Source organism: Hypanus sabinus, chromosome X1 (assembly GCF_030144855.1).
Source record: "Hypanus sabinus isolate sHypSab1 chromosome X1, sHypSab1.hap1, whole genome shotgun sequence".
Taxonomy (NCBI): Eukaryota; Metazoa; Chordata; class Chondrichthyes; order Myliobatiformes; family Dasyatidae; genus Hypanus; species Hypanus sabinus.
The window spans coordinates 17,379,482-17,399,812 of NC_082738.1; the positions used below are offsets into that span (position 1 = coordinate 17,379,482).

Consider the following 20,331-nt stretch of genomic DNA (forward strand, 5'->3'; position numbering starts at 1 on the left):
GTTAGCATTCATTTCAAGACTAGAATATAAATGGATGTAATGTTGAGACTTTATAAAGCACTGGTTAGGCCTCACTTGGAGTATTGTGAGCAGTTTTGCCCCTTATCTTAGAAAGGATGTGCTGAAACTGGAGAGGGTTAAAAGGAGGTTCATGAAACTGATTCCAGGATTGAATGGCTTGTCATATGAAGAGTGTTTGATGGCTCTGTGTCTGTACTCATTAGATTTCCGAAGACCGAGGGGGATTTTATTGAAACATTTCTAATAGTGAAAGGCCTTGATAGAGTGCACCCTGAATAAAACTAATCTGCGTTCCTCTGTGTGTTTGCATGACTTAGTGGGATCGGCGGTGTGAGCAGGGGTATTGGAGGGGCAAGAAAGGGATGTTCAATGGGGAGGGGAATCAGGATTGAGAGGAGTCAGTGGTGAAGAATTGGGGAGGGCTCGTATTTGGTGAGGAGTTTCTGCCTCCCTCTCCTAGGGCTGTGGCTTGTGTTCTGTCTCTCCTGGGGGGGAGGTGTCGGCCCCTTGCCCCGTCCCCACGCGCCGCCTCCCCCTGCGGAGCAGTCGTGAGGTGCCCAGGCCCAGATGTCCAAGATGGAGCTGACTAGATTTACAACTTCTGCAGCTTCTTTCGGTCCTGTGCAGTAGCCCCTCCATACCAGACACCCTGAAGTACTTTAATCAGACCTGTCAGTATGAATCCATACGGTTCCAGTGATGGTTTTTGTTGCTTCTACATTAGCAGCGAGTAACCATCTTCTGAGAGGAGGGAAGAGTGTTGTTTCATAGACAAGACCTCAGACTGCATCAATGACAGGGCAAATTGACTGATCCCACACTCTTCGAAAAATGAGAGCATCAGTACCAACAGACAATCTGCTGGAGGAACTCAGTGGGCTGAGCAGTGTCTGTGGGAGGAGAGGAATAAACCCTGATACTGTGCCTTTCCTCCCATAGACGCTGCTCGACCCACCGAGTTCCTCCAGTAGATTTTTGTTGCTTCAGATTCCAGCACCTGCAGTCTTTTCTGTCTACAGTAGTGCTTAATGTTGTTGCTTTGTCTTATCTTTTCACCGGTAGGTATGCTAGTTTACTGTGATTTATAAACTGGCGTCATGGTTGTTGTTTGTGATCGGATTTCCTTTCTCTTTATTGTGAAGACTGCAGGTAGAGTAGACTGGATAATGACAAATAAGAACTGAGTAGCTCTTCAAATGAAGGGATATCACAAAACGCTTTGCTTCAAGGTTAAACTATTAACTGTCTAGTCAGAGTGCTTCCAAGTTTTTATCTGTCTGGGTGAAACAAATAATTTTAATACTGATACTAGGATATTGTAGGCTTTGGGATATTTTCAAAAGCATTAACCTGCTATGAAAAGTCTATATCAATCCGAAGCTTGGAAACTAGTTGAAACATTGTTTGGCTGTATTGCGTTTACACAAGCAAAATTAAAACGCTCATATTCAATTAATCTTTAAACCAGTTAAAGGACTTTGATAAAGGATTCCAAAATAATCTGTGTTCTTTTTTGTTTCAGAAGATGTTTATCAGTGGAAGTCAAGGACTATATTGAATTTTATATTATTATATTACATGATTTATCTTGCTTCTGCTTTGATTTCTCATTCACATTAGCCCCTAATTCACAGTTTAGCCTTCAATCTCTGGTCTATCAACATGTTTCTTTTCTGACTCCTACAGCTCTTAGGAATAGGGGGGCCTACCCCACAACTTTTCAGAGTGTGTATGGAACATTGTTAGTCATTTGAATAATTCAAAGGAAATGGGAAAAATATTCTGCTAGTATCAGCTGAATAAGGAGTGCTCAAGAAGCCAAACCTGCATCATTGTCAAAAGTGTTACAAGTGTTACCTGCAGACCAGCGCAAGGTGCTCAAAAGGTGCGAATGAGAATAACCGGCCAAAGCAGCAAGTATTAGTTATTCATTAGTTAGAGCTTAGAAAAATGTAAATTGAAGTTTAGAATTGATTTAACTGACAAAGAGAAAGAGAAAGGACCATGTACACTAATTAGAAGTGCTTCAACTGAAGACTGAAAATAAATAGCCCAAGTATAACTAGACTGGGAACCAACAAAGAAAAAAGGAGCATCAATCCCAACACAAGGAGGCTTTGTGCAAGCTGGAGGCAGGGGAAAGGGGAAGTAGCACTGACATTGAACTACCAGAGAAAGGCTTACCGACTTTTAAGAGTCCAGTTGATCCAGCATAACTATGTAGAGAAACACTTCACTAAATCTAATCTTACTCTACATTGTCCATTGTTGAATAAGCCTCTGCTGGAATGCAGGAACACTAAGCCTGCTTGCCTGAAGACCTCAAGGAGCAGTTACTGCGATGGGCCTTCACCCTATACATGCTGGTTTCTCATTGATCAGTACTTCCTTTGGCCTTTTCTCACACTTTACTGCGTTACTCCTTCAGTGTGCCCCTCACTCACTGAATGCTGACACTTCGTGCCCACGTGAATTGTGACATTCAGTGTTAGGATATGTATTCCATTTGCATTCCCACTAAACACCACTGGTTTCTGCACCACAGTCTATGAAATGAGCAGAGTGCATGTTTATATATATATATATATATATATATATATATATATGTACATTTCTCAAATCACTGTTTCCTTGTAATTGAATAAGCTACAAAGCCCAACATATAAAAATAACTATTCCAATGATACAATTCAGAAGAAGCTAAAACAATGCTTCACTTTTATAGAGCCTTGGTCTGAGATACTGACAACATTCTGGAACAATTGGAACTGTCATTCAGAAATCGATATTTCTGCAGATGGTGGAAATTTGAAGTAAAGACAAGGTAGGAAATATATTCCATAAGATAAGCGGCACTCAAAAATCTAACTACATTTTTCTCTTGAATAGATTTTTGTTGGTGAGTAGTATCTAAAGAGATTATGGTACCTATGAATGGTAATCTGAATGGTCAGGCAGAATAACCCTTCCGGTTCCTATGAATAAAAGCAACTGTAAAAGTCATACCATTAGGCATAATGATTAATTCAGGTAATACAGCACTTGAATTTACTGTATTACCATGACTTGCACGACAAATTTAATGTGATCTTTTTGTTAAGCCCCGAAATTCAAAATATAAATTTTGTACCATTTTACCTGTCAGAAAAGGACATAACTAGGTAACATATAATTTGAAATGCCATCTTTAAGTACATGCTGAAAGTCCACATTAAAGCCAGTGGAAATTGATTTCATTTTTCTTTGCATTATCTTGGCGCTTCTCCTTAATCTGCTTCCAAGGCCGTTGGGTTTGAGGCAGTGCTTAGCAGCCCATGTCCAGCCCGAGAAAGATCATCCTGCTTTTCATTCAGCTGATTAAGAAGAGGGATAAAGTCACAGGCAAAAAAGGCCTTGGTTTGCAAATAGCCATCGTTGGTTCTGGTTTCTTCACTGTACAGCTTTGTTCGCAGACAGGTCACGAGAAATTAAACAGCTTATTAGCTGCTCAAGAAGTATGAAGATATATACCAGTGCACTACTGTGTCATTTGGTTGGTTTTCATCAAGCAAATTTAGTGGATTTAAGACGCAAACCGAACTGGAGGGAACTTTGATGAAAGTGTGAAAGTCATAAAGAAAGAGGCAAAGTTAACATTCTTTTCTAAGATGAAAATCTATGAAAAGCAGCACTTAGGGAAGACAGGACAACGATTTTACTGATTCACATTGCTCGTTCGTTTTGTTCTCAGTTTCACTGATTTACCCATGTACTCTCTGACACTTAAACAACATAAAATACTGATTAGAGGAAAAAGGAATAGCTGTGACATGTCCATAGTAATTACACTGAGAGGCAGAAAGAACTATAAATATTTAATTCTAGAATTAATTTCACAATAAATGTACATTTACCTCAATGGATGGATGTGTGCCTTTTCGCCATCCAATACATTTACAAATGTAGAAACAATCTCTGATGCTTTGTAAACATTGGTTTTCTTGCTGACATAATAACATTTGCTCATATTTCAAAACTAAATTATTGTGTGAAACACTTCAAAGTCATTAAGCATAAAATACAAAAATGGAATTCATAAAATTCATTATTATTGGCTAATCTCTCTTAGCTGATGTGTAGTGTGGAGTCATTGTGTTTAGCTGGTAACATAAAGCCTGCCCTGGCCATCTATGACTATTGTTCATGTTCTCCCTCTGACTGATCCTTGCTTCATTTATGTTTTCCTCTTGCTTGACATGAATTCCATCTGGACACTCACTCTGGTGTACTCACGACTAAAGCTGAATATATATTACAGAGTCATAGAGCACCATGTACAGAAACAGGCCCTTGGGCCCAAATGGTCCATTCTAAACTGTTATTCTGCCTAGCCCCAATGACCCGCACCTATATCATAGTCCTGTCTGGACAGGATTGAGCTCATTTGTGGGTCTGCTCACTTAAGAATAGTGACAACTTGCGCAAGATGAGGAGGGGGCCCCGGCTCAGCTCATTAGCTGCTCAAACCCTAGTTATCACTAGACAATAATTCCAATATTCTCCTAGTTAAACTCACTCATTCCACTCTCCATAAACATGAGCTCATGCAGTACTCTGCTACCTACATCCTTATCTCACAGCATGTCCTCTGTTTGCTGAGCTAACTATCTTCCAATTAAGAATCTACCACCATTTTATAATTATCATTGTTTTCAACACCTCCCCAGGCTCATCCCTTCCTACCTTTAAAGCCTACTTGATCCCTGACTGACACCTGTACTCCTTGAAGGTGTTGTTGATAGTGAGGAGGGTAGTTCTGGGTTACAAAATAATATAGATAAACTGGTAAATTGCACAAGGCAATGGCAGATGGAATTTAATCCTGATAAGTGTGAGGTGATGCATTTGGGTGCCTCTAATAAAAGTAAGATGTATATCATGAATGTTAGGGGAATATTGAGGAAGCAAGATACCTTGGTACAAGTTCTAAGATCCCTTAAGGTGGCAACGCAGATAGGATGGTGAAGAAGGCATGCAAAAAAAAATGGTTCACCTACATCTGGAATGATCTATTATGAATATAAGTATCATAAATAAATTTGTTGAAGTGATAAATGGTTTTTAATACATGTAACAAAAATATCATTTTTAAAAGAATTCTACTTCCACTTAAATCATTGAATAAAATTTTTTACTCTGGAACAGCTTTTGCATTCAAGTTAGGACAGATTTGTGTGATTTCTGAGACTGGAGGCTGCCTTCAACTCATGTTCAAAGGTTCAAAGGTCCAAGTTAATGTCAGAGAAATGTATACAATGTACATCCTGAAATGCTTTTTCTTCACAAAACATCCACGAAAACAGAGAAGTGCCCCAAAGAATGAACGACAGATAAATGTAAGAACCCCAAAGTCTCCCCTCCCTGCCGCATATAAGCAGCAGTAAGCAACAATCCCCCTACCCCCACCTGCAAAAAAAAGCAATTTCTGGTTTACCAGAAAACATCCAACAATCTCCTCTTCAAATAAATATTTCTAGAGCTAAACTATTATAGAACTAAGTCTCCACTTGCTTCATTTTACTTTCTGCATTTTAATTTCCATTACAGGCACAACTTTAATTATTACTTCATTCATTCTGAAGAATTTAACATAAAAAAGAATTCTAATTTCATAACACTAATTTGTAAGTAAGTTTTTCAAAATGTTAAGTATTAACAATGTGCAGTATTCTGTGATGTGATGAGATCACACATGCATACCCAAGAAGACGGGTGTCCCCTTTACAAGTTATTCTCAAATGGACATAGAAGGAGACTGGTGCTAACTCAGGCCATCAGCCAGGAAGTGCTCAAAAGTGCCTTTGAATATTGCTCTCCTAAAATCTGATTCATGAGATAAAAGTGCCTAAAATCCATTTGATTATCGTTCTTATAGACAATGACCTTGAAATTACTCTCTGTGAATAATGCACAAAGGCTTAACACATTCAAGTAACATTCCTTTGTTTACAATTCTGTTGGGCGAGTTAACCCATTTAAAAATCATCTCCAGTAAAACAGTAGACAAAGGGATTTCATGTGAACAAGTTACACATTGATACACTCGAACCAGTGAAATGCTGAACATTGTGAAAAGGTATAAGATTACATTAAGACTTTAAAATTTTGTTTCCCTTCTTTAGATGCTTTGTATTTCTGTTCTATTTTGTGCCATTCATTTGCAAACGAAATAAGATGGAGAATTCACTGCATTATGGAACAGTCCATGGCCAACCCATCCCTTTTAAATATAGCACATCAATCCATCAACTTTCAACATTATTGCAATCTAAAACCTTCCAACGAGACAAGTGCCACATTGGATTACTGTGTTGTATGGTGGTGTACGGCTGTAATGACTGCACCAAGTATTTGCATTGCTTCTAAAGGCTGGTTTTCTTTAAATTTAACTCCTTGTTAAATACAAGATTCTTTAAACTGTTAACTGCATGAATATCCTTTTCTATCCCTACAAATGCATAGAATTGTATCCCAAAGCATCCTGATGTTCATCGGGATCAGTGATCAAGCCAATGCCAAATGAAAATGAATGTTAGGAGGATTATGCTGCAACTTGTCAGATTTCAGGGAGGATCTTAAGGGAGTTGAGGGAGTGGAAAACATCTAATGGGATATTTTACAGAAGGACACAATTACAAATAGCAAAGGGAGAAGAGCAACACACACAAGATGCTGGAGGAGCTCAGCAGTTCAGGCAGTAACTATGGAAATAAATAAACAGTCCTTCCAGGTGAGGCAATACTTCACCTGCAAATCTCTTGGGGTCTTGTATTGTGCCTGGTGACCCCGATGTGGCCTCCTCTACATTGGTGAGACCTGGCGTAAATTGTAGGGGTTGTAAATTGTGAGCCACCCTTAGGGTGGAGGAGCAACATCTTATATCATGCTGTTGGCATGAATATCAATTTCTCCTTCTGCTAAAAAAAATTTCCACCTCACCCTTCCTCTATTCCTACTTCGACCTTTTACCACTTCGTACTCACCTATCACCTCCCCCTGCTTATGAAAGGGAGAAGAGGATGCACAAGGGTTTGTGGTTGAGGAATAAAGAGTTGGCAGGCAGGGTGAGGGTGGTGGGATGGAGTTGTTGGGCAGGAATACATTTCAATGATAAGTTGTGGCAAGGCCATAATGGAACTTAAACAAGAGAATGAGAATTTTAAATGCATTGGCAGATGAGGAGCCACCAAGAATCTGATGCAAGTTGCTCTGGACATTATGCAGGTATCAAAGGCATGCACGATGGTTTCAGCATTAGACAGCTAAGGTAAAGATAGAAGCAAACGATATTAGGGATGGAAATATGCAGTCATGATAATACAGAGAACATGTTGTCAAAGTCTCAGTTAAGAATAATTTCAGGGGTCAAGGTCAAATTTAGTCTGAATCTGCCTGTGACCGCAGCCAAGTATGGATATGGAATCAATAGCAAAGGTACAGAGTTTGTGGCAGAGGCTAAAGCTTTGGTGTTGCCAATGTTTAAGTGGAGGAAATTGGGATTCATCTACAGCAGAATGTTAGCCAAACAATTTGACATTAAATTTACAATATAAGGGGCAGTAGAAATGAGATTGGGACCAAAGGATATGGATTTTATAAGTGAGGGGAAAATATACTGTGAACATGTGTTGTTGTAAAGAGTCCTTGAAGGTGAGTCTGTAGGTTGTAAAATCAGTTCTGAGTTGTGATGAGTGAAGAAGTCTGATGGTTGAAGAGTGATAACTCTTCCTGAACCTGGCGGTGCGGGACCTAAGGCTTCTGTTCCTCCTGTCCGAAGGTAGTAGCGAGAAGGAAGCATGGCCTGGATGGTGGGGGTCTTTGATGATGAATGCTGAGTTCTTATGGCTGTGCTCCATGTAAATGTGCTCAATGAAACAGAGGTAGTTCATCTGACAAGAATTTAAGGGAGAAGTGTGTTGAGCAAGATGAGAAGGTGAGAGCAAAATTAAATGTGCTTATTAGATGGCAGCTTGTCAAGGGAGAGAGTTGAGCCAACTGGAGATACTGTGTGGAAAAAGGATGGCAGAAAGCAAATATAACATAAGTTTTGCCTTACCTGGCAGACAGCTATCAGTTGTGTCTTCCTCAAACCTTCTACTTTCTCTTGAGTAACTGTGGAAACTAAGTTATGGCTGAAGCCAAGGTAACTGGCACATTTTCGATAGTTGTAATCAGCCGATATTATTCAAAGAATGCCCACTCAAGGCAAGTGAACAAATCAGTAAATAATTACAGTCAATTCCAGCTGAAACATTCAATATTGGAGAGATTGCTTCAATTGCATCTTATTTGGGGCTGAAGGATGTTTCATCAGAGAATGGTGAGGAGAGGAATAGGGTAGAAGAGTGGAGAAGGATTCTCCATCAACAGTGCAATTGCAGCTTTTTGAATACGTAAAGGCATTACTTTTGTATTGAGATACTAAGAAGTATGCCAAGCTCCATAATACAAAAACACCACATAAAGTTGGAAAAGATATCAGACGATAAATCAGAATGCAAAGGTTTAGGGAATCACCAGCTTATGGTTTTAAAAGCTTGCAAACTATAGATGGGAAAAGGTGCCACATGTCAATTCAATCTTTCAGTTCGCAGACTCTGCCAAGACATTGTAGAGTTGCATTTGGTCAGGCATGGGTGAGTTGTAATCAGGGAAGCAGCCAGATTTGCCATGGCTGATCACTCTCAACCGACCCCATTTGGGAAGAGTCCATTTGTTGATGCTGAGTGAAAGCAAGATTGCATTTGCTTATGGTGTCCCTCAGTAATAAAAAAAGTCAATCAATACTCTATTTTGAATGAAACCATTTGAGAGTGGTAACAGTGGATAAATGGCATCCCTGGAAATGTATCTTACTGCGGACCAAGGTCTTCAAGAAAAGTAGCCTTTGGAGTTGAGTGAATTGCATCTTTGAGTTGAAGATTCTACTTAATAAAGTCAGCACAATACACAGTTCTGCAATTGTCATCTAGAGCATTTAAGGTATTTTTTAAAAGTAATAATGTAAAATGTACGATAAGAGACTGAAATAGAATTAACCCACCATTTCAACCAGCAATTTTATTTTGTTTTTAGTGAACCTGCTGCTAGACATTTTGCTATCTTTGAAAATAAATAATTCATAATATAATGCCCTTATGCAGAGAAAATAGCTTAGATGTAGATGATAAATTTACCTCATCTTTGAAATAGTGATGCCTCAGGAGATGCATCAGAATTAGAATTGGCTTAACAATCGCTGCTTAAGGAATCCCAAAAGAATCCACTGTGTAATAAATACCCCACGTGGAACTGGATCATACAAACTGGCAAAGTTGTAGGATGACTACCCAATGTGGGCTAAGGCAAGCTGGAGTGGCAAGTGGTACTTCTGGACTAGGATCAAGGAATTCTTAAAAAAATTAGTATTCTTCTTCCGTAAACTGTGCACTACCTGGGACTGGAAAATGCATGTTTACAGCCATTGAGAAAAAACAAAAGTGAGCTTGGCTATAATATCATCCACAGTTCAAGTAAGTATTAACACTCACTGTTTCAGCACAGTAGCCATGTGATAAAAGTACAGTCAACCACCCAACATAAATTCAGCACAAAGAGAGAAATGAATCATCATTTTATGCTCCTTCTGAACTGAAAAATTGTGAAGGCCGAGTTATGAATTGGTTTATCCTCACAAACACTTTTTTTGGAAGCTTTATGATCAATCCATACCATTGTTTCAATGCATTGCGATAAATGCCTCCAATAGTTAGTTTTAGTTTGGCAATCTAGTTTAAAAGAATATATACTACAAATTGGAGTTTTCACTTTGAACACTGTACTCTTGGCATCAACATAATCTTTTCTGCTAAAGTACTCAAATATTGTGATGCACAACCAACTGCAGAAGTGTGTTTCACAATAAGTAATGAAGAAAAGTACTAGAGCAACATAGCCCTGTGGTAGCACTCTGATCTGTCCCATGCGTGAAGTTGGATTGCTGATGCTGTGAGTGGTTTCCTGCCATAATGCCAAAGCTTAGCTCTCTACCTCCTGTTTCAGCAAAATTACACACATTGCCCAGGGTATTATAAACGATTTGCTGGCAACTGCAGTGTAGCAAACTTTTCGTTTTTGCTCTGCCTGTGTTATTTGTGTGGGTAACACTAAACCTTTATGGTTTAAGCAAATCCTGTTTGCTATTTTTGCATTAAACTCAGATCTCCTAATCCAAAGTGAAGTCATTCCCACCAGCACAAGACTATTTCTGTTTCAAAACTTAAATTACATTGTAATACTTTCCTTAACTCCTGACAATGCGGTTCAAGTGATTAAAAGAATGTAGAAGTAATTATTACACTGCAGCATTTGGCAGCATATAGCATAATACACCACACAACAATTGAATATTGTATGATCATGCATGGAAGTGAAGGTAGGGAGGGGTGATAATAGGGATTGTTTTACAGAGCCTGGATGGCAAGTAAATTGAGAATCTGGATATGAAGGGACAAGTGTCAATAGTTTAGCATTCCCAGCAGAAAAAGACACATCCCCAGTTCTCAATACACATTGAGAACAATTTGCAATGCTGCAAAACTCAGCATCAGAGGTACTGGATAATAGTATTTATTTATGAGTTTAATCCATTCAAAACTTAGAAGAGGTGCATTTCCTCTGTCTGACTTTAAGGACCTAAAGTTAAATGGATTTAGGCAACCTCAGTTCTTAAAGTTTATGCAACAATGCAAAAATATCACTAAGTTGGAAATCTGATTCTGAAAAGCAATGTTAGTAAGGGAAATGTTATAATGGTGTTTTAGGCATCACCTTGGTTTTTGGATATTCTTTTTCCCAATGATACTTTTGCTGTTTGCCTCTGCCCATTCCTAAAAAGGGAGTTGTTATTTTTTCCCCACAGAGATTTATCAATCATATAAATTTGTTCATGACTCTTGTAGAAGATATGAATTTTCATCTTTTCTACATTTTTAACACAATGGAAATAGCAATAGCATAGGAACAATTTGTTCAGATCTATAAAAGTATGTTGCACTATCTGATACAGATATAGCATTGTCATTTGATTGTTTGTGTCTGACTCAAGATAGCATTATGGCTGGTATCATGTTTTGCCTTCGCAGTTTCAGATTTTAAAACAAACCAAAACAAAAAAAAAGTTATAAAAAAGAAAATGTTTTCTCTGTCACATCATAGTGCTAAATAGGATTATCCACAATTTAATTTTCCCTGCAACTAGCTTACTTATACCATACATTCAGATATGCTGATGAAGTAATTCTAGTTTGATTTGCAATTGAATAATTATACAAATTAAAACAGCAACGTTTCTGTATTTAGGTACGCAGCACAATTTAAGTTAAGATTTATTTTAACTGGTTATGAACAAAATGTTTCAATCGTGTAAAAAGATTCTCAAATGCACCAAATCAAACCCAAAATCAACTGGAAGAAAAATGTGATTTCAACAATAATAACATAATTTAAGCAATGAAAGAGACAAAGCATTTATCCTGGTATCCATACTCCACGAGTTTACTCCTATTGCATCCAGCTCAACTCAGCCTTTCAATCTGTCTTTCTATTCCCTCTCATTGCCCAACCGGTTTCTTCTGAAAGCCTCAATACCATTCATTCTGATCGTTGCTTGTGGTTGCAACTTCCACATTCTATCCACGACAAACAATTTGAAAGCTAATGTATAGTTTGGGGCTTCTTAAAAATAGATCAGTGATCATTAGAACAACTTGCACTCATCTAGCACCTTTTATGTGGAAAAACACAGGAAGAATTAGCAAAAGAAATTGCACAAGTCAAGAAAGAGCTGTTTAAAAATGAGGCTAAAAGTCAAAGGGATGGTCTGAAGGAGATGAGAGATGAAGAGGCTCGGGTAGGTTGCATCAGGCCATAATGTCTTGGTAGAATAATGTCTTTTTTTAGGTATTATACTAGTTGGATATAATAGGAATGTATTGGCCCATCAGCGGCTAGAACTACACCCTGCCTGATTTTCTGGACCAAGGAGCTTTAACTGAATGGACTGTTGGGTGTCCCTCTTCAGAAGCTTATTGCTTTTTGGGATTTTGACAGCCTAATTTAAATGTGATTTCCCAATTTAACAGGTAAAATTTGTTTAATTATAGAGAGAATTAGGCTCTATATGTAGATGACATAATAGTTACAGGATATTGGGAAATTGCCCTTCAGTTTTTAGATTTCACACTTATCCTCTTAAGAAAATTAAACTAATGAAAATTTCTGTCACATTTTTGTAGATCCAGCAAGGTACAAAAGAAAAATCATAAAATATGTAATTAAATTTGCTATCAAAACATTAAGACACATTTGTAAGTGTTACATTTGACTGCAGTACTTAATGGAGTGTGTATGAATATTGTCATAAAATGAACATAATGCACAGTATTAAAGCATATAAGTTTAAGACTTTGAGCTATCTTAAAAAAGTACTGTGGTATGCATCTCTCAATGCATTTTGAGTTGAGTTTATGAAGTCTTGATGCTGGTGATCTAGAGAAAGAGCAAGTGCCACACAAGATAAATTGGTGCTACTGTTAAATCTATGGACCTTCTCATTTCTCTGCTTTATGATTTTCTTGACAACTTCCAGTTGCTACAGTAAAATATTTCAAAGCTTTAAAATGAATATGAAAGCTTCACACCACCCAGCTCCCCCAATTGCTTTCTTTGTTGTTCTCCTCACATATTTTTAAGTTGACAAATTATAACATCCCTAATTTACTGCCCAGTTTTGCTTCTCATAGTTAGAAAATGGAACAATAGCAATTGTATAAAATTGACATTTAAGCAATTCCACAATATTTAAATTTAAATAATTCTGACAAGTTGCACCCACTTAAAAAATTGGCACTACAAGGAAGCTTAAAATAGCAAAGGGTTAGGCTTCTACCAGTAAGTGAATAGTAAGGTTACATTGTATATTTTCTTGAAATCACATCTTGATTATTGAAGTCACATTGGGGTCGACAAAGGAATTCTCAGCCAGCATTAGCCCTTTAAAACAGTAAAGGTAAAATAATATCCTTCTGGGAAGACCACATCTTTTTCTGTTCATCTTTATACATTGAACAAATCTTATTTATTATCTGGGTGAATTCTGCAGAGATTTCAGTTTCACCCATTCGCAGTGTATGAACCACACCATCATGATTTTCTTGTTATGAACAGATTGTTCAAATGCCACTTCCATTCTTTGGATCCTGTATATTACATGTTTTAGCAATCAACAGAAGTAGACGATGAGTTTGCTGCCGTGTCTTCCATTCATAGAATTATATAGCACAGGGTCATTGGCCCATCATTCTTATACCAGCCCTTTGAGGTATATTAGCTCCACTTCATTGCTGTTTCCCCATAGCCATCCAGATTCTTCCTATACTAGACTCCTTTTTTAAAGCTATTGTTGAATTAGCTTCCACCTCATTTTCAGCCACTGAATCTGGCTCACAACAGCTTCCCAGGTAAAAATAAAATCTCTAACTTTGGCTGTTTTTATTTTCCAATGACAGTACACCTGCGATGTCCCATTATCAGCACTCAAGAAAATGAACACAATCTATATTTACTTAGCAAAAAGTTATAATTTTGAAATCTTAAAACTGGTCATAATTTTAGCACAAAATATGTGAGGTGCTATTTGACTGAGTTTCAGACGTGCTGAGACAATGAAGGTTCTGGATGTCTAAGGGTCCACATGGACACTGGGTGAGCTTTGGATTGGTTCCACAATCACAAAGTGTCTGTCAATGTATATATCAGGGCTCTGACATAACCTAATAGTCACCCAGGTGAAGGACAGGAGAACCTATAGAATTATGTCCTATACTTTGGAATAGGCATTAGACAACAAGGAAAACTAGGGGACATGGAGGAAAAAGTGATTGTTCATTCTAATACAAAATAGCTTGAACTTGCATTTTACCACTGAGTAGAGTAGAACTGTAATATTTAAAAGGCAATGATCATGTTATATTGATTCAGGTAATTAACTGATCCAGGCAACACACGCATTTAATTCATGGCTAGGAGGAAACTTTTGTAAAGGCAAAATCTGATTAAGATTTTACATTTGTGTAATGAATTGATTTGTAGCACTGGGCTGTCAGAGCAGCAATGATCCTAAAACTAGATCATTTGATTTCACTGTTTTATTGGCAGTTTAATTAGAAACATTGTTATTTTTTGTTATGCTACTAAGAAAATTACTATCCTATCCATTATTATGGTGTCAAGTTTTGTGTTACAAATTCTGATCTATTGCAGAGTTGGAACAATCAATTTTGCGATTGGTGTGGAGAGGATCATTCCACAGTTCACAAGTTAAACACCCACCACCTAGCCTTATTTAGAGATAGATGGCAAGAAAAGATTGCAGCAGGCTGCTGAAATAGCAAATGAGATTGTCACATTGAAATCAGCTAGATGTCAAGTATCAGTCCTTCATAGATGTTCAACTTAATTTTCCAAGTGCAGGCTTGACTGAGGAAAGGGGAACCACTGCCATAGAGAGAAGTCATGTCAACCTGAGTCTAAATTGAATTTGAACTGAATGTGTATTCTGTCGATCTAATATTATAAATGTCCTAGAATGCCATAAAAATAAGGAACATTTATTCACATTGCCTCCTATTTGATTAATTTACCCATAATGAAGTTAACAAATATATGGGGATACAATCCCAAATGTTTTTGATGGTCACCCAAGTAGCTATACTTAGTATAAGAGGTTAAGTGATTGAATTGCTGCTATGTGATCAGCACAGCTTCCTCTGTTAAAATCCCATGATCCCATAATAAGAGACTCTGGTTGTTGAAAAGAATCAAAAACACTACCTGTTATCTCCCAACTCCAGCTATTACTTTTCTTCTTCCAAAGATGCTGAGGCTAATTTGCAGATTAACTAATTCAGTATGATGTAAGAATGAAGCCTGATGCTCCACTGATACAAATAAGTGCGAGGGAAAGAACAACAAAAAATGACATTGTTCAAAGTAAGAATATTAAGAAAACAAATGTGTACGTTTGTTGTTTTTTAAAAATTCAGTTCAGTTTTAAAGCGTCACAAATTAAATATCCATAATTTTCTGTTCAGTCTACAACTGGTTCCCAACCAACCTTTTTTTTGGTTTTCAGCATTTCGGGACGTGTTCTATTCGTGATGGAATACGTCACCCCCAAAGGTCTCTGATGCAAATAATCTATTAACTCGAACTAAACAGTCAATGAAACCTTTTTTAATCTCTATCTTTAATCAGATCATGCTTCAGAACAACAATGGTGACCCTGTTTAAAATCCCTTTGACAATTACACGGGAAAACCATTCTGCGTCTGTGTGGGTGGGCACAGAATATTCTCCAGCCAGGCTTTGCAAAATACTTTATATTTACCACTTCTGTAAAATAGAAAAACACTGGAAACAGCATGGACTTGATATGTAGAGACCTAGGTATTTCAAAAACAGAGCACGAGTGACGAAATTCAAAATAAGTTACTTAAAAATTGTTTCATGTTAGATAACTTAAAACTCGATGCCCATTATAGGTATCAGCCTTGGTTAGAGGCCGGTGTCACCTCTATTATGGTGTTATCCAGGCACTTTTCGCCCAGCCTCTGGGGGTTGCTTTGTGACCCCACCCCGACCGCTCTGGCCATCTTCGTATCACTACCGAAGCTCGAGAATGGAATCGCTGAAGGTTATCAGAAAACAAGCAAGCTGTTAAAACTCCTGCCCACCACCGCCCCCACCCACAACACAGAATGCGTGAATCCGAGGCATTTGGAAATATTCATCCAGTGCGAGAGACTTAGGGTGAGATCGATGGTCATGGAGACAGAAAGCGGGGACGGGGGAAGGGTGAAGGTGGAAGAGGAGGGGATACAGCAGCGAACACGACGGTGATACAAGGCAGAGATGGAGAGGACGTGATGATCACTCCTCACTCCAGGGGGCCTGAGGCGGCCCTCATCTCGGCCCCCATCGCCATAGCAACGGGATGCAGGACTGTCTGATCCCGACAGTCTTCATAACATCGGGATGCAGACTCTAGTCACCATGGTATCGAGTCCTGAACATCTTCCAACCAGCCAGTCCTGGCTGGCTAGAGGTCACCCCATTAATTGCTCAAGGGTGATAGAGAGAGAGAGAGAGGGAGAGGGAGAGAGAGAGAGAGGGAGGGAGGGAGAGAGAGTCTGCAGTAGTGTGCAAGGAAAAGAGAGGCGGTAGCAAAGATTAGCAGCTTTCTTTCTCCCTTCAAACTCAGCATCGCAAATATTTCAGGGTGATTGTTTTGTCTAAAGCCACACTCCGGCTTGTTTCTTCACTGAAGCTACGCTTCATGGTCATTGTCTATATATAGAAGCCACCAGTTTAGGAAGAGATGAAGCCCGCTGCATCTCTCATTAAATAATACATTTTCAGTACTACCCTCTAGCTATAATCAAAACATACGTTGTTTGCAAATTATTCAAAAAATGGTCATGTGCAAAGTCCCCTTGAATGGCGCAGGGTCAGTGCTGATGGAATGCGAAGTGTTGCACCTTGCAGGGAAGGGGCTAGTGGAAATTCCTTGTCTTGCTTAAAATGCGGGGTTTCCAAATTACGGAATAATTCATACAATTAAGTGCCAAATGAACGCTTCTAAATGGCCCGTGCTGAACAAATAAGAGCATTCTTTTAGAATCCAATCAGCCTTTCATAGAGCAACATTTTTAAGAGCAGAAATGAGAGACATCCCCGCCCCGTTCCGTTTAAGAAAATAAATTATTTTAAAATTATGAGGGGTGTAAACAAATAAATAAACAAACAAACATACGATGGTATCGTTCTAAATGGCGCTGGCTGAATAAAAAGATAAGGATGCGGCATCTGAACCCCATCTCAAGGTGCTCTCGATTTGCCTCCCATTTGATAATCTGCTTAATTATTTGTTGTGATTAAGGAATTTAATATGTATGTATGTGTGTGTATATATATTACACACATACATACACACACACACACACACACACACACACACACACACATATACACACATACAAGAACGAGGATTTATTAAACCCGATCTGTTTTGATTCTTAGTCGCTGGTCCCTGGTTGAATGGCAGAATTCACCTTACCTGTGTCATGAGACGGTCAGCCCCGGTGTCCTCTTCGTCTTTGAATATAATATCAGGGTTGTAGTTGGGAGTCAGCTCCTTGAATTTCTCGGAACTGCGGCTGATTTTGCCCTCGGATCTGCCGCTCGCCCCCAGGGTTTTCTCGGCAACATTGGGGATGAATTGTTTGTAGAGAAGAGGAGTGAGCTTTCTGGACGGTCTCCTCCTGCCGTAACCCCGGCCAGGTCCACAGCTCTGGACCGGGACAAGGAGACAGCAGCAGCAACAAAGTAGACCGAAGCGAGCTAATTCCAAGCCCGGCTGCATCTCCCCGCCGCTAGCCGGCTGCAGATCTGTTTGAAATCGGCTGTTCCCGGAGGACTAGCGCACACTGCCGGAGACAGACACTCTCTCCTCTCTGGTACAGCCATGGAACAAAAATAAAGCACGACGCGCCACCAAGAGAGGCAGTCCCTCATCCGGCGCGTTCCCGCTTGGTCACCTCCTTGTGCGAGACAGAAAGTGAAAAAAATGTCATCCCTCTCAAACATCAGCTTTCCCCCTACAAACTCCTCACTGAACGACAAATTTTTCACTGCCCAAGGAGTGGGAATCAGAAAAGACATTAATGATCTATCTCCCGAGTTATAGGTGAATGATAAACAAGTAATTGGTATTCATAAGTAAATCCACAGTTAAACTAAAATAAAGTACATCGACACGTTAGAGTTGCTACTGATCAGGAATATATTCAAGCCATTGTTTTCTGTGAAAGTGTTTTGGGATAATACGCGATTTTGTCCCAACAAACAGTCCAACAGTATTTGTGAAGGATACAATTGACAAACTGTTTCCATTCATCTTTACAAATTGACAAAACCATCTGCATTATTATTGAAAACATTTGTGTACCAAAACATTTGAAGGAGGACGAGGGCTTTTCGAAAGTATTCATCAAAACGCCATGATTTCTTAATTTTATTTCATTAAATCCCTTCTTTACTCTCACTCCCCAGCTTCACCTGGAACCGGCCATGTAAACACCAGGGGTAAGGTGGTCCTAGTCTAAGTTAATGTTTGGCTTGTCTCTCTAGATCAGGAGTCTAAATACGGGAGGTTTTCGTATTTAACGCGGTATCCACTTGCCCATGTTTGAAGTTTACAGTTCTCCTAGAGTTACGCAGGTTTATACAGATCATACTTGCTGTTATTGGGTCCGAAACTCTGATGATGCTTTCTGCCTAATGTTGCACTGAGCTGCACCAATTTACCGCCTATATTTTTTTATTTTCTCCGTGAACCTCAGCGTAGGTGTGATTACCTAACATACCGCCTTACTGTACGAAGAGAATAATTCAGTGTTAGCACGAAGGTGTACAGTACTCCTATCTACAAAGAATATCTGAACCAAATCCGAAACAAGGGTGTGTTGAATAGATTGTTTACTCAATCCAATTAAAAGTAAACACATAAACAACTGACAGATGCAGGTAAACTGCGGGTACCTTTAGATGACCAGAAAGGTTAAGGAGCTCAGTTTGTTTATGGAGTCAATTGCACAGCAAAATTAAACGTTATCAACATAAAATATTGGCTAACATACAATTTCAAGTATCACTTATTGATTGCAGAATAACAGCTACTGTTCTGGTATTTATTAGGGTGTCAATGGTTCAAGCACACCCTAATATTTTTGCACATACCCCAGGCTGATACTGCAGCCTAGCACAAATGGAGCCAGAACCAATCTTCAGATAAGATGTTAAACTAAGGACATAGCTAGACACAGATAAACATATAACTATAGTATTTGAAGACCAGGAGTGTAGCTGACACATCTAGAAAGTAGGTCAGATATCCAAGTGTTGTTCAAAGTATCTTGTTCTGTGGTTGGCTGTCATAGTTACCTTCCTTACCATACTGAGGACCTTTAAAAAGCATAACTTACGGCAAGTTATGTTTATACGTATGCTCTCTGTTTTAATAAAGTAATATATGACAGTCAATCACGCAGTGAAGTACTCTGGGATGTTGTGAAAGATATCGTTATTGCCACAATTATATTCTATATAATTCAGGGCCCGGATTGGCCTCACCAGTCACCTCCGGACCCACAGTCACAAACCCTCCACCTGACAGAAGTCGTGGTCGTCTTCGACTCCGAAGGATGAACAACGTTCTATACGTATTGGATTCTTAACATACTGTAACTTTTTATTATCTCTATTTCTACCCAATCTGTATTTGTCAATAATTATATATTCCTGCATCTTTGTAAATTATTTTCCTTTTTTTAAAACCCAATTCTATCTGTATGAAAGTCTATGTGTTTGTGGAAGTCTGTCTTTGTTATATTTTTGTTAAAAAGTTAAGCATTTAGCCAAAAGCCAGTTTTACAATGAAGCCTGTTTACAGAGAGTGCAGCTAATGCTGAACCCAGATAAATGGCCTGAAGGAGATTCACATCAAGTTTATCTTCCTTCATTCCTTAAAAGTAAAGATTGCTATTGGGGCATGTGGAAGATCCTGTCCGAGTGTACTCAGTAAATGGAAATTCTGGCATTACTCACTTGATCTTAACAATTTAATTTAACTTCACAAAAGTGTTCGCATTTATCAAAAAGGACAAGAGAGACAATAGAAATGCTTATAATCAACATCTGTTTTAAAGGCAGTTCCAGTGTTAAACAAAGGATGGAATGTTGAAACTTTCACACTATGTCAAAAATGATCATTTATTTATATGATAGTTTGACTGAAGTTTCGTACGAAGGCTTTTCTGATTCCTAAACAGCCCACCTACAAGACAAAAATAAATTTCCCCTCCCAATGGCAATGACTCACATTGGAGAATGATTTCTTTCTGCCCACCTCATATGCATGGCTACGGAGTATACATAAACTTGGATTGTGCATTTTGGTGAGCTTTTAGTCATTGATGCATGGTATGAACCTCCTTGTCCAAAATTCACATACAGTAGGAGCCACTGGGCAGTAATCAGACATGGGGAAAATAGGTGGGTTTTTAACCAGTCTCTTTCCCAGCTGCTCTTCAGTCAAATACAGCTCTCCAGTCTGCTGCCCTGCTTGAGATTAACCAGGAATGCAGGCTCAGACCTAGGTGGTGTTCGTTATGC

The 20,331-nt window shown here is 38.8% G+C and overlaps 1 protein-coding gene across 1 annotated transcript in view; it reads right to left on the reverse strand.

Moving 5' to 3' along the window:
* dhh (desert hedgehog signaling molecule) overlaps window positions 1–17,642 on the reverse strand; it is a 120,842-nt gene extending 103,200 nt beyond the window's left edge. Inside the window, exon 1 of the mRNA XM_059955972.1 lies at window positions 17,216–17,642. Within this exon, the coding sequence (XP_059811955.1) occupies window positions 17,216–17,521 (306 nt within the window). The 5' untranslated portion in view covers window positions 17,522–17,642. The remainder of the gene's footprint in view (window positions 1–17,215) is intronic.
* Window positions 17,643–20,331: the final 2,689 nt, after the last annotated feature.